The sequence below is a fragment of the Diplotaxodon limnothrissa genome, linkage group LG1 (genome assembly GCF_057381915.1).
Source record: "Diplotaxodon limnothrissa isolate DT_005_m linkage group LG1, D_limnothrissa_male_GT1.1, whole genome shotgun sequence".
NCBI classification, from domain to species: domain Eukaryota; kingdom Metazoa; phylum Chordata; class Actinopteri; order Cichliformes; family Cichlidae; genus Diplotaxodon; species Diplotaxodon limnothrissa.
Genome location: NC_140596.1, coordinates 11,498,419 through 11,516,544, shown reverse-complemented (window position 1 = coordinate 11,516,544; position 18,126 = coordinate 11,498,419). Strand labels below are relative to the sequence as shown.

Sequence of the window (18,126 nt, the reverse complement as noted above, 5' to 3'; positions counted from 1 at the left end):
TCCACATCTGTCAGGCTCAGTAATAATTTGTGACATACAATTTGTTAAGGAAGCCTTTCAACTTTCATTCCACTTTGGTGAAGGCTAAAACGACCACACAAGCTCCTTGACTGTGGACATCAGGGGAAGGCCACCTCTAAATCAGGGGCACAAGTAGAGATCAGAGATGGCCCAGACCAATCGATCCAGTCAGGATTTGTGGGGCTCTGTGGGAAAAAAAAGACAGCAATGTAGAGTACATATTAAGTCCTGTTCTATCTGTTCGTGTCACCTAAAACCATTTATCTTCTTCTCTCCCGCTGTATGAGTCAGTGGCCATCACAGTGGCCTCATCTTCTAGCCTGTCACTGAGAAGCAGAATAAGTTAATGAACAGGCTAATCTGTCTTCTCCAGAGGCTGTTCATTAATAACTGCTCTGTCTGACAAAATAGATATGGACTGCTGAGATAAGCCCTCATACTTGCCATGTTTTGCATCAATTTCCTCTTTCTTTCAATCTATATTTTTTATTTGCTTTCTTGGAAAAAAGAAAACTAGACATAGGGCATGTGCAAAATATGCACATGCAAAATACCAGAATCAGTACTAAATATAGCATGTTTTACCTAATGTACCATCACCCTCTGATGAACTGACTGTAATTTTTGAAATACCTGCACTAATGATATGATAGCAGGATGTATCAATAAGTAATTAATTTCGTGGTCAGTGAGTGGTAGGTATTTTCTTCCACACAGAATTATTTTGCGGTTTTTCAGTGGTTCAGACCAAGAAAAAATTCTAAACACTAAAGGCATGCCAGTGGCCACTCTCGAATTTTAAAGACTGGCATGTAAAAAAACATAAGGAAACTTGCAGTACTATTTACACAAATATAGGAAGTAAATCTACAGTTAAGCAAAACGAAAGTTCAACCGATTGACCAAAGATTTTAGTAGGTTCCTGTCAAAGTGCTATTTATTTATTAAATGCAAAATTAGTCAAAATCTACTTTCAGTTGTGTCCTACCTACATCGGGTAGCTCTGCATGTTTGAGTTGACAGATTTTTTCACTAGATGCCTTTCCTCACTCATCCTTAGAGGATTTGTGACCTCCTTCAAATGTTTTGTTTGCACTACTTTGATCTGCATGATCATATGTTTTGCATATTAATAAATATTTGGAGAAAATAATACCCAGACTTCAAATGTGAGTATTATTTACTATTATTAGGTTTAATTCCACAAAATTTTACTTAATATACTTCACTTTTTACAACTTTGTTCACTAATAGCCCTTCTCCACTAGTACCTACCTGGATTCACTGAACTTGACTTGGTTTTTGGGGTTTTCCATTAGTACCCCATTAGTACCTGTTACAAGCCTCTTTTTTAGTACCTGTTTGGTCCAAGTGAGCTGAGTCGATCTGAAGATGCGATGTCAGCAGACTGCATGCCACCATCGATGGCATCACTCGATGAGTCAGAGAGCGACTCCTTCAGAAAAATCAATACCGCTATTTTTGAAACCAAGCAACAAGGGAAATGGCTACACACAAACCAACACCATGGTTCCCAAGTCTGACAAAAAGCCATAGACTGAGCAGCAGTACGCGGTACTCAGCTGTAATGGAAAACAACTGAAACTAAGTAGAGAAGAGTTGACTCGAGCCGAGTAGCTACTAGTGGAAAAGAGGCTTAAGTACTTTTTGAAGGGGGATTTAGGCTTTCAGTTTAGACTGGAAGTATTCAACACGTTTAATCCAGCAATATTGTGGAATATACACCAAAGATATGGCAAGTGTAATGAAGGATGCATGATAGCGTGATGTCATCCTCTGATACATTTATAAAGATGCTTGTGTATCTACATAAACGCGATGTAGATATCTGCATGCACAAATGCTGACCGCCACAAACAGACAGGCCAAAAACTCAACTTTATTCATAGATTAGCATAACACCAAAACACCTTGCAGATGCAGATGAGCTGATCCCTTTGAGGGCAAAGAAAGTGGTCAATCGATATCCTCACATGAAGCTGAGACTCTGGTAGAGGAGCCAAGCACTCCAGGTAATGAACTGCCTGCATGATATATATCCCTTACGGAGTGGGATTGCAGTGGAGCAACATGGTACTGCAACAGCAGCAATTCTTTGATTAGGCATTTCTCTTCCATCACGCTTCCCTGGCACACAGAAAGTCTCTCACTCACATACACTTACTGTTTGCTGATGTGTCAACATATTCACTGTCAACCTGTCGTGGGGCTCACAGAGCTCATATTACATTTTAATATCGCAGAGTCAACTGTGTCAGAGGGAAGCTTTATTTTAATTTACTTGTTTTTATTTTGCATCTTTAATCTGAAATTTTAAATGCTTACCTTCTGTATAACGTTGGGAAAACATGAGGCTGTAGTTATAAAACCAAGTTCAAAGCTTAGGGATTCCTGAGCTCTTTTTCTTTTGATGCAAATGGAGAATTTGCGCCCAAAGCCCATGTAAAATGAGTCAAAAGCTACTTCATCTTTATCTGTTTAATGATTTTCCTACAATGGTTGAACCAGCCATGAATAACCAGTGAAGTGTTAAAAGTGCTGATTACCTGCAAAACTTATTTACTTATTCTACTAATTTCTTTTAAACTCCACACTAATGTAAACCCCTCAGATTTTCTAATCTGTTTAATTACTCCACAGAGAAAGTAATTTGTTACACATTACAGTACTTCCACATTACAACAATTTGTCAGCATGGCCTGAATTGTCACATATTTAACATTTAACACTTATGTAGACCCTAGGCTACAGTCCCACACACTGTCGTTAATTCATATTCTAATGAAGACATACATGCAATACTTCTTTGAGATTTATCATAAATCCAAAGCAAAGTTAAGAACAAATGCATTTCAAAGCGAATGCGCTGTCCAGGTAAAAATGGAGGCTACATAATCCTGCAAGCCTGTGTCTAATTACTGCCTTTATTACCTGTTTAAGATCAGGCTCTAGCAGCTGTGCTGTGATCTGCATTCACAGAGTTTTAGTAACACTCTGTGTTCTTTGTTAGCTTTGGGTTGGCATGCGGTCGATAGGGATGTTTGCAAAGAGATGTTGTTGTCTTGCACTCTTTTGTGCAATAAAAATAAAAGTATTAATTTGTATGTATTTCCAATTTATGTAACTTAAATAAACTTTTGCTTTTTAAATCTTCATTTTGTACACACATGCAAAAATACTGCGAAAAGCAAAAATCTTTAAGAAGTTAAACTAGCATGGGAGTCTGCAGCATCGTTAGGAACTCTTTGGGGTCATTCTGGGCCAGATTGTAACCGGCTCTTCTTGCCAAATATTTTTACCCCTGCTAACAGCAACAATGTTAACATCCTTATGCTGCTGCATTTGTTTACCATATATTTTAGTAGAAAACACAGAAGTACCTCTAGGAATGTTGGTCATAAATTAGAATTTTGGAAAAGTTAAAGTTTTGATGTTTCTTCAAGCTAAAAAGTCAAAACATTCCAAGTTGTAAAAATTCATCCAGAGCCAGATATGGATATTTGTGCCAAAACAATCATTTTGTTAGTTATGAAAATATTTCATTGAAACAATCATGTCACTAGCGTGCCTAAAAAAGAATATGTGAACAAAAAGCTCAGAAGTATACTTTTGTTCAAATGCTAAAGCAGTGAATTGTATAATGGCAAAGCTATTTTCTTTGTGGTTGGGCTTTTACTTAGTGGCATTTAAACCACTGAAATGTTTTAGCTTTCTGAAGTAAAAGAAATCCTTGCACTTAATGACTCACAACCAACCAGAGAGGATTTCCCCCCAGGGCCTCATCATTGGAGTTAGTAAAAAGGAGCTGCCAACATCTCACTTGGTTTCCACATAGTCTATATGCCTGCATCACACAAGGTGTGACATGTGCAAACATATTGTTGTTTAGTAGACCTTCTGAGAAACTGGACCAGGACTGAAATTGACATCAAACAAATTAAAAAGTTGTTACAATTTCTTTTATTTATTCTGACGTGTGACTTCTAAGCTACTTAATGAAACTTGCATATTACGCAGTACATTCATTTTGAACTGAACTCACTCTGTGTACTCAGCAAAATAGTTTCTTTTTTTCTTTTTTTCTTTTCTTGAATTAAAAAGTAAAGAAAACCCTGGAATGGTGCTAAAACCGTGTTACTTTCTGCAAACAATATTTTGGAATGAATTACTTATTTATCTTCTTTTCCATTCAAGTATAATGGATGATATTCTATTATTGATGGGATGCTTGGCTTAAATCCAGTGTCCAAACAGCCTTCCTACTCTCCAATAAGGAATTATATTATCAATATTGAGCATTTCAGAATGTGTCCCAGTAAATTGTCATCACTTTTTAATATAATGAAGTTGTTGGCCATTTGCAAAATGAAATGGCTCGTGGTTCATTTTTGTGACGTGAACGTACTGCAGTCCCTTGCATATTCAAAGTACACTATCAAAGTCTACAGTTGTGTCTAGAGTCAGAGTTCAAATTTAAGTTGTAGTCAAGGTGTTAAATCTATTGACTGTTTAGTTCAGTCTTTGATGCCACAGTGTGAGCTGTAGTAATGAAAAGAGAATGTGTTGGTCAAGGGTATGGCTTGTAAATTTTGCCAGTTCATTTCAACTCCTTTATTTATTCCAGCGTTCTTTTCCTCACTGTGTTTCAGGGCAGCATAGTCCACAGTGAAAGCAAGAGCTAAGAAAAAACGACAAAAATGTGAAAAGATCTCCTGAAGAGTCTGACCTTATCAACATGTTTAACAAAAGGACAAAGATTCACTGAGGTAAAAAGTACAAACTTATATTTTATGCTTGCAAATCAATGCATATTAAACTGTTATATACATACATATATACATATGTACATTTTACATCAGAAAATTTTTATAAGTATTTCCACAAAGACATATCTGCTAATTTAAATATGAACGTAACCTCATCATATAAAAATAAAATATTTAATTTCTATCTCGCAGCCGTTGTTATTTGTTAATTTCGTTAACTATGAAGACAAACTTGCACTTGTACACTTGAAACTTGCTATGGTAGCTATTATATCACAGTGACCGTCATTTATAAGTTTAACATGCTCTCTAGTTTAGTAATTCATCTCTAAGTTCACACTTAGTCAAAAGATCAAGAGTGCATTGTTTCAAGTCTCTGGCTATTGAAACAGTAATGATACAGAGGTAAATGAACACAGAAAAAATAGCAATCTAAAGCACTATTGTGAAACTTCAGAAATGTATCAGTGCAGAGTAAAAAGTGTGATATTTAAGAAAACATTTATTTTCTGCATGTACAGTTGGTGTACCTGGTCTAACATATGATTTATTAAAAACAAGTGAACAAACTGTTCAGTCCATGGCCCTCTCCCCGTCAGCCTGATAAAAACAAGAGAGGGTCAAAACCTAATCAGGCCCTATTGATCTGCTTGCACTGATCCAGTCCAGAAGTCTTTGGACTTTAACCCTTTACAGCCGATCGGAGCGGGCACGCTCTGTTTTGCATAACTATTTTTAAATCCCGGTAGCTCTGCAACCAAGTAAGCTAGCGCAATAATTTTTTTTGCATATGAAACTGGAGGAGTTGTACTTACATCTTATGCCATCAGCTTGTCCTAGGTCACAGTTTCCTTCCACATATAGCTTTGCAAAAACTGCATAAAAATCACTTGCAGCAACAAAAACATGATATTCCAGAAACACGCTTCGCCGATCCATCAGCTGTTTGTAACACTTCCTACGTCCATCAGCGCGAACTATCACATGACCGCATGACCTGCCCGAAACCGGAAGTGACGTCATTTTGCGGAAATGTAGTTTTTTACGATCGGGGCCTTATGAGCTTGTGTTTTACTTGTTATGTGTTTTAAAAAGTTATGTTTGACTTTATGACTTTCTGTGTCGTTTCTGGGATGCTTAAGACTCATATTGCACTGCTGGAAATAGTTTATTTTGATGCACATGCTGTTATTTTGCAAATTTGCACTATAATATTTATTTTCGTTTTTCCTGCAGTATATAAAAATTGGTGTATTTCAAAAATAAAACTATGAAGACACTCAAAATAAATTTCCTGTGGTGGGAAACTAGTTTGTGTAACTTTTTTGTATTTACAGTTTTGAGGGATAAGCCTCTTAAATTTCTCTAACTAGAAATATATGTTAAAAAAACAAAAACGATTTTCAATTTTTTTGTAGTTTATTGCACTTTTTTGCAATTTATGTAATTACTATGCACCTAATGCAGACATATTATTAAAGTTTGGGCTATAATGGTTGTATTGATGTATAGCAACTTGAAATGCTCCCAAAAATGGCTCCACAGCATGTAAAAATATAATATAAGCTCTGGCGAACTTGGTTCTATGGTAGGTCTTAAAGGGTTAAATTTATAATCCTCGGAGGGTCCTTGGGGCTGTTCTTCATGCCTGATACAGTTCCTTTGCTGGTCATTATAATGAGGCTTTAAGCAGCTCGGTGACTGTAAATCTGCTACGCTAAGATTGCATTGCTTCAGATCTGACTGGACCTCACCTCGGTAAATCTCACATACAGAACCGGAGAATAATTTACTGCTCTTCCGCACAGTCGCCAGTGCAGCGCGAAGTCAGCAAATGATCCCAAGACACCGACACTGTCAAATTATGTCGCGGGTCTGGAAGAGTATTAAGTCCAAAATATCAACATCTGTACTTGGATGCTTGAGAAAATATTACTGAGACTGGTGCTTGATTAGTGCTGTTAGTCACATAGGTGTGAATGCTGAAATCAGCCTATTTCCCCCTCATGCTGCTGTCTGTGGAAAAGCTTTAATCTTTAAAAGATGAAAAAAAGGTTTCTTTGAGAATGTTTTTCCTGTAGTTCGCGGAGATACTGACTATCATGGAGCCTAATTAGGGCACAGGTGAAACAGAGATTAAATAAATACATTTGGGTCGTTATGCTGACATTACTGGTTCAATATAACTGCCCTCTAATTAGCTATTATCTGAAATCGCTCCAGAGCTGGTGTAAACTTGAACTAACTGATCACAGATCGGTTACAGGCAGCGGCACAGGACAGATCTGGATGAGTTGCAAGTGAGAGCAGCAGCGCACTAGAGCAGGTTGCTCCTTTTTGGCGGAGGGCAAAGTCCTGGTTGCCGATGTGGTCCCAAATGGGGGCTTCAGTGGATTTCAAAGCTGGATTGTTACGAAAGAACTTCACTATGTGACAGGAGACACCGCGCTGTGATGATAAAGTGACTAAATCTCACGCTTGTAGAATCCGGCATGTCCGAAAGCTTTGCTACGAAACAGCGCAGCTTTGAGTCTTCATCACTGACGACGGACCAGATGGTACCGTAAACATGAGTCGCGCACTCTCGATCCTCGCTTATCTTCTGCCTTTGATTCACTGTAAGTGTGTTTCCCCTTTCATTTAAGTAGCAATTTAAAATATTTCTAACATTTGGTACTGTGTGTCACCGCCAAATGTATCTCCATGTTGAGGAAACTACAAAAGAATGTATGCTTTTATTGTCCAAAAGTAGAATTTTCAATGCATAAGCTCGTTTAGGCTATTTTCAACTCACCTTTTAATTATTTTTTTAAAAACCAATATTTCTGTAGAAGACATAGATAGCTAAGCTTTTTAAATGTAGCTGAAATATGATATGAATCTATCTATCTATCTATCTATCTATCTATCTATCTATCTATCTATCTATCTATCTATCTATCTATCTGTTTTAAAATATCTGGTTTCGGGTCACAACCAGTACCATCCATGTTTTAAAAAAACAAACAAAAAAAACCCAAAACAAAATAAAACAAAACAACATTTATAACATCAGACAATTTAGGAAACAATTAGTTAGCGAACATTTTTGGTTCACACTTTATGTTACAGGATTTGGCGCCATATTATTGCATTTATGAGATAATTCTTCAAGTGTGTCCAAGAAATAAAATGCCCCCCCCCCCCCCCCCCCCTTTTTTTTTTTTTGCCATTTATATCATATTAGTATATTATGTCATATCTAATAGTATATAAACCGCAGCTATCTTTGGCTCTCCGTTTTGTTGTTGCTGTAGTTTTTAAACTGATTAGATCAAGGTTCCAACTCCATTACAATGTAAAATAATGGGTTTTAAAGGTGTGCTGCACCAAATGACCTTTATCAACTCCAAAACAGCTTACAAATTTGTTTAACATGCCTGACCTCATTTTCAATCAGTGTAGCGTCAACACTATTAATTTCCCATATTAAACCTGCATGCACATATACACTTTAGATGCTATTCACAGCAGCTGCCTACAGTTGGTCTGGCTCAAGCAGTCTTTAGGTCTGAGGAAGAGGGAACTTGTTTGAGTCTGGCTTCCAAGAACTTTGAACGACATACCATCTGCTCAGTGGTGGTATGGAAGTCCTGCTGTGGTGAATAGGATCTTGGTGAGTGTCTGATAAAGGCACAGTCATGGCATTATTTACTGACCTGTGGGGGATAGACTGATATTACGCCACACCTCGCAAAGCTGCAGGAGTCTGTGAGTTGATGATGACACACACAGCTGGATACTGTTTCTAAAACCGCACACCATCATCACATGTAGCTGCAAGAAAAAGTCTGAAATTATCAGGATTGCTGAACTGGCTACACATAAAGTGCCTAAACTAATAAACCATGTACCCTTGTGCTCTCAGTATCTTTATTAAACACATCATGTAACGACAGCAAGAGACTTTCTGAATTTTCAGGACAAAAGTCAATTAATTTATACTTAATTCTTAGAATAATATTGCATAAGAAAAGTGTAAAAGTGGGCTTATTTATTAGTAATTTTTTACGAGACATATACCTAAATCTTTTCTACAGGTCTATCTGTTTATTTGCAATTTAGGTTAACAAAAATGACCCTAATTAGATGTTCCTATACCTGTTTATGAGACTTTTGAGAGGAATTTTGGACAATATGTCACTACAGTGCTGTTTAGTGCAGCTGTGTTTCTAGGATGTTTTAACAGCCCTTGTTAGGTCAGCCCTCAGCATCTCAGTTGGATTAAGGTCGGGTCAGGGCTTTGATTTTACAATTCCAAAATATGGATTTTTTTCCCCATCATTCTGTTTTAGGCTCATTGTCTTGTTGCATTACCCACACTGAGTTTCAGGTCATGAACTGCTGCCCTGACATTCACCTAAAAATGTTGAACTGGAACAGGATAACAAAGAAATCCCAAATCATGAAGTGTTCCACCATGATGTGGTGCACATTTTTTCCTCCAAAGAACATTTAAACTTTGTCTCATTGCTCTCATTGGCGACGTTGTGTCAGTTAAATTTCCAGATAAGTGTCTGCCATCTTGTTAAGAGGTGTAAAGTTTTAAAACTGTTTTTTTATTATTTTAAGACTAGTGTGGCAGTCTTTCATTCGAGATTTTATTGATTTTTTTGCTGCTACTGTTTTTTCACATTTGGTGTGATCTTTGCTCCTTAGGATCTCCTAAGGAGAATACCATTTGTAGAGCATTTATCTAACTGTCAATAACTGAATGCTCAGGTCTTTAGAACAGCTTTTGTAGCCTTTCCAGCTTTGTGTATCCCTATAATGCGTCTTCTAAAGTGCTGTGAAAAACCGAACTCCCAATAAGCCTTAGAAGAAGTAATCAGCACAGAAGTGCAAATACTTTTTCTAGCCCTGAATGTTAATGATTAGTCAGTGTGTTCGATGAATTACCAGCCATTGAAAGCTATCAGTTTAGGCAGATATATTTTTGTGGCTTTTATGAATATCTGACTACATTTTATGAAAAATCAATGCAAAGATTTACTATTTGAACCTTGAATTTTGCCCTTGTAGTTAGTGATAAAAGTAACAAGTTTTCTTCAATGAGCACATTAGTACAAGTCTTGCTTTACTAGAGCATTCGCCACACATAAGTCAAGTCAGCAACTCCAAACCTTGTGGGGACATCAATAACCAGCTGCAAGTAAAGGAAATAGACGAGGTAGTATTACACGTATCTGCTCTGCTTCAGAAGAGAACTGACCATCTGTTTTAATCAGCCTTGCCTTCACACTTTACTTAGACATTATTTATCAGGAATAGGAGAGAAGGCTGAGTTCATGTGTTGGAATTCATAGTTTATTTTTACTTAAAATACAGATTTGTGGTTTGCTTTAAGCAAAGCTGTTACAAAAGCACAGTTATTAACATGTTGTGAAAATATCTGCCCTTCTACAAAATGTAATTACCTTTTTGGGAAATGACTTTTTGGGACTTTGTGACATTTTTATGTAATTTCCAGTAACACACAACCTTCCTAGTTTACATATTTGGGTGTTAATAATTGTGCTTTTGCTTCATGTTTGCTTAAAGCAAACCCACAGATGTGTAATTCTACCTTCCTTAAAAACTAAACAAGCAGTGTGACTGAAGCAATCCTCATTTATCTCGCTTAGAATTTCAGAGATTAAGCAAGTACTTAAATCATGTTAATCCAACCCCCCCCCCCCCCCCCCCCCCCCAAAAAAAAAACAACAACAAAAAAACAAAACAACAAAACAAAACAGGAGTATGGTTAGATGAGTATTCTCTTTTACCAAAATTTAGTGTTAAAGCTGGAAGGTATCTAACAGTATATATAGTAAGTGTGTTCATGCCAGGGTGGTAGATTGTGTATTGTGGCACCATCAGTTCAAGCATTTTTACTAAAAACACAAAACCAATCACATCCCTAATCTTCAACTTCCCATTAAATAGTGTAGCTTTCATGTATGAGGTTTTATAGAAACCTAACAAACTTAATAATACAAGCTTTTAACACAGTTTTAAAAGAAATCTTTCGATTTACACTTTTTTTTAAAAAAAAAGTTTTGTTTCTAAATACTGTACACTGAAAGTACAACAATAATAGAGAAAAATGAATCTCTCTTTTCACCTAAAATGCCCATTTCCTACTACCTTGTTTAATGTGGTCTTGATTTTTTTCTGTTGTATTTAAATAAGGTATTTTGTCTTTAACTGATTTGTGTATTACACTGTATATTGTAGATTATTTATAATGTAATATATCTATATAAAATATATGTATTTAAAAAATGTGATCTCATTCATTCCTCTTTATTATTGATCTAAAGCTGTTAAAGATTGTTTTCCAATCTCTGTTTGAGATTATAGTCTCTCCATTTTATTGGGATTAAGTTGTCTGGACAGAGGTGAGGTGGATGTGTGTACATAAATGTTGAAGAAAAGTGTGATGTCACCAGGTAGCAGCAGCGCTGACTCCGAAGAGCGGCTCATGAACTGGCTGCTGGGAAAAGATCGCTACAATCCCCTCATTCGCCCAGCTGTCAACAGAACCGAGAGAGTCACAGTAAAGCTGCAAGTGTCTCTGGCTCAGCTCATCAGTGTGGTAAGTGTGTACTCTTGCCCATTGTTAAGAAGTATGTATACTTATTTACATTTCTATGTATATTTCTATGTTTTTTTGTTAGAGACTTTGTGATGGTGACACAACAGGATATAAAGAGAAATTAAGTGTGAAAGATGGCGGGTAATAGAAAGCACACAGCAAGAGACAAAAAAAAAGAGCTTCGAGGAAGTAGTTAATTAAAGAGCAAGCTCTGCTGAAGAGCCATAGCTCTAAATGGATGGATGAAGCTGAGGATAGATCTGGTCAGCCGTGATCTCTGCCTCTGTCATGTCCAGATTGAAACTTCAGCACATTGGATTAAAAGGGGCCATAAAACTGTTTTGGCCACAGTGATAGAGGCTCTTCTCTGAATTACAGTGGAGGGTCCTCCCAGCTGCAGACTAAAGTAGCAAGGCTCGTTCACAGCTTCTGTTTATGAGTTTGCATTGTACCCCTTGGGGTAATTACCATTTGGTGTCACTTTATTGGAAGTGTATGTCACGGCAGTTTGATGACAGTGCAATCAAAAACATGTTAACAAGCAATCTGAGATGAAAGGAGTGTTCTTGTGCAGTGCAGTTCTTTTTTTAAAGGTTACTTTTAACCAGAGTAAACATGACAGTAAACAGGAAGGTCCAACCATGACTCAAATCAGTATAGGACTTATTTTTATTTTTTAAATAAAATTGCAGAAGCATATAATTTCCAGTTTTTGTTTAAACATTAATATACCCCAATAGGTCTTCAGCTCTTCATGTTTTAATTAACTAGAACAAAAATATAAAAAGAGTAAATGTCAGACACGAGTTCCTACTTCTCTAGGGCCAGTGTCTGGGTCTTAAACTTGTATTACCAATATAGGTAATTTCCCCCTAATATTTCATTTTCAGAATGAAAGGGAACAGATCATGACCACAAATGTTTGGCTCACTCAGGTAGGTGTGATGAAGCATTTTGTTTTGTACTGAGTGAGAATGTGTGTTAAATGTCCTTCATCTTGAACTTGAATCGTATCCGTATCCATTCTTCCTCTCTCTATGTGGAACAAACCGCTTCTGTAATTGTGCCCCAAACATAATTTACAGATAATGTAGCATGTAATTATAAATGAACTGCTATTGGGAAAGTGCACTGAATGGTTGGGTCCCTCTGTCTCTCCAGCACTGGGTGGACTACAGGTTGTCATGGGATCCTGCACAGTATGAAGGTATTGTCAAACTGCGCATTCCCTCCAGACATGTGTGGCTTCCGGATATTGTCCTGTACAACAAGTAAGCTCGGCTGACTTCTCAGTTTGTATTTTGAAGAGAGTTTCTGTCTGCACATTGCTGGTGTTAAATAAAAAAGATATTATTAATTTGTAAAATATTTGTAAATATCCTCTGATGCCCTTATCAAACATTTTGGATGGAACTGTAACAGCGTTATTGTAAAATGAATAAATAAAATGAAAAAAAGTGAAAAGTCAGTCATATCATAGAGTAAGTTATATTTCATGTTTTCACCCTCCTGGTTTCTGTCCTCTATCAATATATTTACCAGCTGTCTGCATTAATGAATGTCTATGCATTTGCTTTAGTGATTAACTGAATCTTTAACAATTATCTTCTTATTAAAAATAATTAATGCCACTATTACACATTATTAAAAATAGCTTTACCGTAAATTTCTATAATTTTGATAATGATAGCTTTAAAGGCCAATTTATATGCTGTTTTATTTCTATTTCCTCTCTTTCTCATAGTGCTGACGGAACCTATGAGGTAACGGTGTTCACTAATGTCATTGTCCTTTTCAACGGCAGCATCGAATGGCTTCCTCCGGCTATCTATAAAAGCGCCTGTAAAATCGAAGTCAAACATTTTCCCTTTGACCAGCAGAACTGCACTCTCAAGTTCAGATCTTGGACATATGACCATACAGAGATTGACCTGATCTTAAAGTCTGAGATGGCTAGTATGGATGATTTTACTCCCAGTGGAGAGTGGGATATCTTAGCTCTGCCAGGGAGACGGACTGTCAACCCTCTGGATCCCACTTATGTGGATCTGACATATGACTTTATCATTAAGAGGAAGCCTCTTTTTTACACCATAAACCTCATCATTCCATGTGTTTTGATCACCTCTTTGGCCATTCTAGTCTTCTACTTGCCTTCAGACTGTGGCGAGAAGATGACCCTGTGCATTTCTGTACTTCTGGCCCTCACCGTGTTCCTGCTTTTAATCTCAAAGATTGTTCCTCCAACATCATTAGATGTTCCCCTGATTGGCAAGTACCTGATGTTCACCATGGTCCTGGTGACCTTCTCCATCATCACCAGTGTGTGCGTGCTCAACGTGCACCACCGCTCTCCTAGCACCCATACCATGCCTTCTTGGGTCAAGCTGATATTTCTTGAGAAATTGCCTGCTTTACTCTTCATGAGGCGCCCTCATAACAAATCTGCACGCCAAAGATTGCGTCAGCATCGATGCTTAAGAGCTAAAAGAACCATTTTGGGCTTGGGATATCCAGTTGCATCCAAGGCAGATATCACCATGTCAGCTTCTGCGCTGCTGTCTTCAGACTCTGCCTTCTCTACACCAGGACACAAAAATATAACTCCTCCAGCAGGATACAGTCACTCCTATAGGAAGGGAGACCAGCGCTCTACTGATTTCCTTCCCACTAGTTTCACATCCACCCAGGACTTCCAACACAGGGACAACTCAGACTGGGCTGCTGATATCCAGGAGGCAGTGAATGGGGTGTGCTTTGTGGCTGAACACATGATGGGAGATGATGATGATCAGAGTGTATGTATACTTTTTGTAGCACATATTTCACCTGGCTATTATTTCATATTCTATATAGTGACTGTAGCTATTTTAATATTTGTTACTATAGCAGTACGTATACAGTATAACTCGTTTGGGTTTTGAGTGTGTATTGTGCAGTCCCCTGTGAGCCTTAAAATATTAAGCATAAGCATGCTTAGTACTTGCCAGTTCTACAGCTGTCTTACCATTTATATAAAAAGATATTTTCCTTGTACAATTAAGAGTCATGATAGTGTAATTAAAAAGGATCAACAAGGCTCTAACACAAAAGATCAAGTTCAATGTCTCAGCTTAACTCAGGTGAAGCCTAGCAGACGTCTGCTGTCAGTTACTGTATGTATTGGCAATCCAACTGTTACTCAAAGGCCTCCCCCATTAGAATGCAAACTTTATAAACTTAACCTGATGAATTATTAAAAAAAATACAGAAAATACTTTGTCATGGACTCATAACTTAGCCAGCGACAGAGACCAATTATTTTGGGTCCAGACTGTAAGCATAGTTTTTGCTCTAAACTTGTGCATTTGGGATCTTATTAGATTTTTCTTTAAAATCCCCAGAGTTTAACATTTGGGCTGGACCCAGAAGGCAATTAGCTTAGCTTACCATGTGTGGCAGCAGAAGTAAACAACTTGGGCCCTAAAGTTTAAATATCTACCTGCAAAGAAATTTACTAATAAGGTGCAGTTTTTAAGTTTACTCTGGTTGCATATGTTAATATCATAAAAGAGACAATCGGTTATAAGCTGTGTGCTGTAAAGATGTCATGAGCAACAACAGTGCAACACAGTGACAAGGCAACCTGTGGAGAAACTTGACAGATGTGGGTGCTCAACGGAATGTGATGTTTTTAACTGAGTTGAGTTTTTGTTTCGAGTCTGCTAATATTTCAGCATTTAATAACCAGCTGAGCGTCTTTGTTGTCGGCATCTAGAAGAGCTTTATATTGTCCTTTTTTCAAAACATTCTTAATCAAGAGAGTAAAAAGGTGAAAAAACATGCACCATAAATCATAATGCAGGCGTAGACCTCACAAATCCAATTGCTGACTAACTAAGCTAACCTATCTAGATATTGATCTGTTCACAGAATGGGTTTATAATGCTAACAAAAAGAGTGATATAAAGGTGACATTTCTGACAGTCCACATATGCGTGTTACTTTTGAAACAAATGACACAGAATTTACATGCAGATAAATATAACTTTATAAGTTTAGTTTATACTAATCTGTGTATGTGAAGTGGATGCTTAGATTTCATGTGATAGAAAGACTCATGCATTTGTTATTCTCTTTATTGGAATAATATGATGGTCCTGATGGGCCTCTGTTGTGGGAATAGCATCACCATCAATCTGTCTACAGTGCCATTTTTGCTATCACCAGTTTTGCCTAGGGAAATAACGTTAGTTCAACCACATTTATTATGAAGTTAATTGCAGTCTACCTCCACTTCATTCATTAGGTGAGGTAAACAGAATATGGAACTATTTTTGTTGTTGTTGTTATATATAATATATCAGGTGTCAGATGCCAGCACGTAGCCTGGTCACAATAAACTGGGTCACAGCCATTTGTACTCAAATTATAACATTTTCCTCACACTCCAGGGCGCTTGAGGTGTAGGAGGGAAAACTACTAACCCTAAGTAGTGGCTGTAACTCACCAAACTGAAGGCAGATTTTGATTTTATCATTCACTTTCTCCCTTCAAATCAATAGATACCAGCAAATCAATAACAGATCAATAGGGAGGAAACCAGGAATGAGAAATAGCTCGTTTCAAGAACCACTACAGACAGCACTGATGATGAGGTGAAAGGGTCAATAGATATTCCAATGTACAGAATGCAGCACTATGGAGACCGATCCTTTAAGGGTTTTGCCTTGTTCCATGAAATGCATGAAGAAATGTTTTATAGAATATTATGTGTTCCCATTAAAACTAACAAGCATTTGCTTTTTTATTTATTGTCTTCATTTGGTTTCTATATTTCAACACGTTCTAACAGTATTAATTAATCTTACTGCTCTGCAATATTATACTTTGAAAAAAATATCAGCATGAAGAACCATGTACATTGACTAACTGAAATTATTTTATTGATTTCTGTGTTTTTGCAGGTTATAGAGGACTGGAAGTATGTGGCCATGGTAGTGGATCGTCTGTTTCTGTGGATCTTTGTGATAGTGTGTGTGGTGGGAACCCTGGGCCTGTTTCTCCAGCCTCTTTTCCAGAGTCAGATTGTTGCCAACCATGTGCCCAGTTCGGACATTCCTCGCATTTGATCCTCATACAGAAAGACTGAGCTACTTCAGGGTTTTCATAAGAAACTGTGCTATTAGGACAATATTATGTATGAGGGTATAGAGGCTTGTAAAAGTTTTGATGTCTTTTTAGTTTTTGCTTAGCACTGTGCTGGCAGGTAACAGAATCACTGATACAATGTCGTCTGTGCCAAATCGTACCCAGAGGGTTTGATAAAGTACTTGTAAACATGTAAGGTATGGTACAAAATAAATAAAAGCCACTTATTATCATATAGTATTTAAAACAATATGCCCTAAAACAGTAAATCACCCAATATGTTAAGGAATAGTTACATTTGCATATGTTAAAATGCAGCATCATTCACTGAGGCTGCTGTTTCTTCAAAGGATGGGTGTAGCTTTCACTGCACTGAAGTATGCTGAACTGTTGCAGTAATATACATAATGTGATAAATATACTGTATGACTGCTCTCAGATGTAGTGTGACCTGTCATCTGTGTTACTGTGTCACTGAAATACAATGAAGAGCTGTGTGCTCTTTTAGTTTGATTAAATGCATGAAATTGCCTATAAAGTCTTAAAGATGTCAGGGTTTTGCCAATGTGCTTATTTAATCTGTACTGCTGGTGATAAAGATCAGAGCCAATGTGTTCATTTAGGGTGAGCCAGTTAGGATGGTTTATCATATAGATAAAACAGTTGTTCACTCTCAGTGCAAAAAAAAAAGCAAGACAACGCAAAAAATACTGACACAACAAAACTTTTAGAGCTGGTCTTTATTGCGGTGTTTTAAGGTTGAGTACTTTCCATAGCCATTCCATATCACTGACATGTAACTGTTAGTAACCATTTCTCCTAAATTTATATATATATCAAGGGTCTAAATAAACAAAACAAAAAAAAAAAAAAGAAAAGAAAAAAAGAGATACTCTAGAATTTGTTTGTTTCATGCTGCAGTAATATGAAGGCTCATTTGTGCATTGACACTAAAAGCACCAAATCTTTGATAAGTGCTCATTTTTTACAGATGGGCAATTGTAAGCACACACATAAATGGAATAAAACAAAGCAGACAAACGCAACCTACACTAACACACAAATGAAACGACACAATGCTTACAGCTCACTAAACAGTGCTGAGTGTGCTCATTAAAGGTTCTGCAGACTTTGGGTATTTTGTGAGCCATGCATGTAAATCAAGAGATAGCAATAAACATCTGTGTTTATGGATCGACTGGCTTTATTTTAATCTTAGTTTACAGTTTTTCCAAATGGTTAACTGTTTTTTTCATGCGCCTGTTAACTTCCATTTATTATTGAAGCAGGATGTTGCAATTCCACGGCACATATCCATAAAAAATATTTCTTCTGGTTCAGACCAAAAGGAGTTTTGTTTTCAACAATCATTCCCAAGCCTTATGTCAGCAGTTTTTTGTCATTAGGATACATATGCAAATATATTTAGCAGAGTATTTATTTTAATGCTTGTGTCTCCCAAGAGGATTTAATACACTGCAGTCCACTCATGGAATAAATAAATACACATATTTCCAGAGAGATAATTTCAGTTTTATCTGTTATATAGCTGTTTGGGGTGATGTGACTGTG

At 37.0% G+C, this 18,126-nt stretch overlaps 1 protein-coding gene across 2 annotated transcripts; it reads left to right on the top strand.

The window, feature by feature from the left end:
• Positions 1-7,119: 7,119 nt before the first annotated feature.
• chrnb4 (cholinergic receptor, nicotinic, beta 4 (neuronal)) lies at positions 7,120-17,720 on the top strand. 2 transcript variants are annotated; one of them, XM_085364886.1, is made up of 6 exons: positions 7,120-7,426; positions 11,279-11,424; positions 12,315-12,359; positions 12,586-12,695; positions 13,169-14,222; positions 16,371-17,720. In XM_085364886.1, the coding sequence occupies exons 1-6, from the start codon at positions 7,378-7,380 to the stop codon at positions 16,533-16,535; spliced, it is 1,569 nt and encodes a 522-aa protein (XP_085221012.1). In that variant the 5' UTR covers positions 7,120-7,377; the 3' UTR covers positions 16,536-17,720. The 2 variants fall into 2 exon arrangements, with proteins under 2 accessions (XP_085221012.1, XP_085221063.1); XM_085364937.1 differs by lacking the exon at positions 12,315-12,359 and having other exon boundaries at positions 7,291-7,426.
• Positions 17,721-18,126: the final 406 nt, after the last annotated feature.